General features: G+C 47.8%; 1 protein-coding gene across 1 annotated transcript; it reads left to right on the top strand.

The window, feature by feature from the left end:
• Window positions 1-2,788, top strand: LOC140075697 (serine protease 33-like). Its single transcript, XM_072121875.1, has 5 exons — window positions 1-74; window positions 1,020-1,121; window positions 1,363-1,625; window positions 2,145-2,314; window positions 2,426-2,788. The coding sequence occupies exons 1-5, from the start codon at window positions 1-3 to the stop codon at window positions 2,771-2,773; spliced, it is 957 nt and encodes a 318-aa protein (XP_071977976.1). The 3' UTR covers window positions 2,774-2,788.
• Window positions 2,789-3,690: the final 902 nt, after the last annotated feature.

Raw genomic sequence — 3,690 nt, 5'->3', positions numbered from 1 at the left:
ATGAGGGTGGGCAAACATCTAGGAAGAGATCCCATTGAGGTGGTTCATGGCGTCGTAGCACCTGTTCCCACGATGTATAAAAGATCTAACGTGATATTTCTCTTTTAATGTAGGATTTGTGAAGAGAACATCTGCAGGTATCTACAATATCTATCATCTATCTCCATCTATTTTCTATTATCTATCTATCTGAGACTCGCTCAACCCTTATGGAACTGTCTAAAAGGGGAAAGGAGGGAAGATCACAGAGCTGAAGTCTTACTGAAGGAGGGACACATAACGTTGAGAGGTGGAAGGTCCACACGTTCATTGTTAGGTCTGTGAGGAGTCAGTTTAGTGTCATCAGGAAGCCCTGGAATTGACCCCTGGAGAGTTCAGGAATACATGTAGGTTTTATCACTTGTTCCTTCCAAGCCCCCACCATTTCCGCTATCGGTATTTCCGTACCACCTTGGTGGGGATGCCTTGAGATGGTTGTATAGAAGAGATTGGTCCTTTCCATTAACTTTCCGTAACCCTCTGATGGAGAAGGATAAAATATAATTATCTGTCTCTTACTGAATCTCGGGCAAACCTCTAACTTCTTCTGGCTTCCTCCAAGTATTGGCCATCACATGAGTAACCTAACTGCCTCACACAACCCCTTGGACTCTTTGAGAATCTAACGGGCCAGTCCCACCCTGTGTCACCATACTGATATGGGGATCCTGGTTAGAATTCGTGTGACCTTAGAGGAGGCTCGTAACATGTATCTTCTCTGTTCTCAGCATGTGGACATCCGACCTTCTCCCAGCGTATTGTGGGGGGGAAGAACGCTGTTTTGGGGAAGTGGCCCTGGCAGATCAGCATTCAGTATTCTGATAATGTCTATCTGTGTGGAGGGTCCCTGATCTCCAGAAGCTGGGTGGTCACTGCCGCGCACTGTATGAGGTGATTGTCCTTATCATTGTTCCTGGTCCATTAACTGCTGTTCATCCTGACCCTACAACCTCCAACCAAACATCATTTTGTCTTTGCAGCTCAGACAGTGCACAAGCCCGGAGGGAGATGGTAAGGAAACGTGGTAGGGACAGTGATGACCATAGACACTCTACAATCCAGCGGAGACACCAGAGAATGACGTAAGTAGACCCTCCTTGTACCCCTGTCCTCACTGACCTCAGAAGAGTAACCTAGTCACATGACATTACCCTTGAGGCCCTTTCTACCACCTCTTACCTGACCTTGGTGCTCTGGATCCTTATATCTTGTGGGTTGTGGAAGTTATCCCCATTGTTTGTTATCCTTGTCTCTTGTACTACATGCTGGAATATGTTGGTGATATACTGTGTAATAATTTTGGATTCTCAATGTGATCCCCAGAGATGGAGAGTTCTACGTGATATTGGGCATGGTGAGTCTCATAGGGGAGAGCACCACAAAGCTTATTATACCAGTGAAAACCATCAGGGTGCACCCAATGTACAGAGGAGACGGGACCAGCGGAGACCTGGCCTTACTGGAACTAGCCAGTCCTGTGACCTATAATTACAACATCCAGCCCATCTGCCTGCCCTCCCCCGAACAGACGTTCCCAGATGGAATGATGTGCTGGGTGACCGGATGGGGGGACACAGCAGAAGGTGGTGAGTTATCTGACCAGCCGGGTGACCAGGTGGAGATATTTGGTAACAATGGGGCACATTTACTTACCCGGTCCTGTCGCGATCCCCGAGGTACATTGTCTGACGAGGATTCAGAGCTGCCGCGATTAACTAAGATCTTGCGTCTAATTTCGTGCATGTGTTGCTTCCCCCGCTCAAGTCCGCCGGAGGTCACCTTCTATTTCCCGATGCATGTAAGCGCTGATCTTGCAACATAATTTCGTTTTTAAATTCTGCGGTTTGTCCGAATCAGTCGGGTTGTCCGACTGCAAGCATGCAAGCCGGCGCCGATGTGCCACAATCCGATCGCGTGCACCAAAAACCCAGGGCAATTCAGGGCAAAATGGTAAAAAGTCGTGAAATTGTGGTGTTCGGACCCTTAGTAAATGTGCCCCAATGTGTTGGTCTAGTAATAGAAGTCAGTGTCACCTTACAGACTCCACAATGTAGAAACCAGTGGCCTTTCTGAAGACCAGGTGGTCATGAATGTTTTCTCCACAGTCCCATTGGCGTTCCCATACGTCCTGCAGGAGGTAGAACTTCCTCTCATCAACGCATCTGCCTGTGACGCTATGTTCAAAGCCGTCTACAACATCACTAATGCCACTGCCATTGTCCAAGATGACATGATCTGTGCCGGCTACAGGGAGGGCCAGAAAGATGGCTGCCAGGTGAGCACATGGCGTCCCCAGTATATACCGGCTGTAGAAGATGACGCTCAGGTTGCAACATCTGTATACATGTACAATGTGGTATCAAGCTGCACATGTTATGTCTTTCAGGGGGATTCGGGGGGTCCCTTGGCGTGTCAGCTTGGTTCTTCCTGGTTCCTTGTTGGAGTAGTAAGCTGGGGAGATGGTTGTGCCCGGCCAGGAGAACCAGGAGTCTACACCAAAGTCTCCAGCTTTTCCTCCTGGATAAGGGAAATCACGGATCTTGATGCGACTTCTGGTAAAAGATTGAATGTGACGACCATCAATGTGGAGACGTTCAGCACCAAGAAGCCAACAGCGGTGGCACAGAGGACGTCCTCAGCCAAATACCTCTATGATGCCTCCAGCCAGGCCGGGCAGAGGCCTCACATGATGGTCACACATCTGCTGCTCCTCAGGATACTGGACATTGTGTAGTAAGTGATGGAGAAGATGGAGATGGTGTCATACAAGGAAGACAACCCAAAAGTACTGACAAAAGTACAAACCTCAACTTTGTAGAAATCTGACCGCACTTTTTGTGAAAGGAATATTCTTCTAAGAAGTTTCACTGTAGATGCGGAGATGATATATTGTTCTTGAAGAATCTTACCTCCAGCCACTATGGTCTATACACATAAATAATACTGCATCATACTGTATATATATAATAATACCGCCCTGTATATGACTGATATTGCACTATAAATACAGGGGCTACGGAGAATTTTCCAAGCCCTTTAAATGTTTCATTCTTTGTTTCATTGCAGCAAATTGGAAAGATCAAAAAAGTTGTTTTTTTTTGGCTCATTAACCCCTTGCGTTCAGCTTATTGACCAGGCTGGATTTCTAGGATCTGCCCAGTTATAATGTTATAATTTCGGAAGCTTTTACATATCTGGGAGATTTTGAGATTGTTTTCTCGCGACACATTGGACTCATTTACTAACCCGGACGCTGGAGGTCACAGAAAGTGCATTGTCCGTGTATAATGCGCTGTGCGGGGAGTCACTAAGATCCTGCGCCCGATATACTGCATGTGTCGCTTCCCCGCTCAGTTCCCCGGAGTTCACCTTCTTCTTCCTGGTGCATGTAAGTGCATTGTCCGTGTATAATGTGCTGTGCGGGGAGTCACTAAGATCCTGCACCCGATATCCTGCATGTGTCGCTTCCCCGCTCAGGTCCCCGGAGTTCACCTTCTTCTTCCTGGTGCATGTAAGTGCATTGTCCGTGTATAATGCGCTGTGCTGGGAGTCACTAAGATCGTGCCCCGATATCCTGCATGTGTCACTTCCCCGCTCAGGTCCCCGGAGTTCACCTTCTTCTTCCTGGTGCATGTAAGTGCATTGTCCGTG

This window comes from Engystomops pustulosus, chromosome 8 (assembly GCF_040894005.1).
Source record: "Engystomops pustulosus chromosome 8, aEngPut4.maternal, whole genome shotgun sequence".
In the NCBI taxonomy this organism is placed as follows: Eukaryota; Metazoa; Chordata; class Amphibia; order Anura; family Leptodactylidae; genus Engystomops; species Engystomops pustulosus.
The sequence above is the reverse complement of the archived record's forward strand: the minus strand, read 5'-3'. Positions and strand labels throughout refer to the sequence as shown.

Bases quoted from the DNA above. Each gene is read 5' to 3' on its own strand.
- LOC140075697 (XM_072121875.1), top strand. From the start codon at position 1: ATGAGGGTGGGCAAACATCTAGGAAGAGATCCCATTGAGGTGGTTCAT. The intron at 1,122-1,362 runs GTAAGTAGACCC...TGTGATCCCCAG, and splicing joins CGGAGACACCAGAGAATGAC to AGATGGAGAGTTCTACGTGA. The intron at 1,626-2,144 runs GTGAGTTATCTG...TTTTCTCCACAG, and splicing joins GGGGGACACAGCAGAAGGTG to TCCCATTGGCGTTCCCATAC.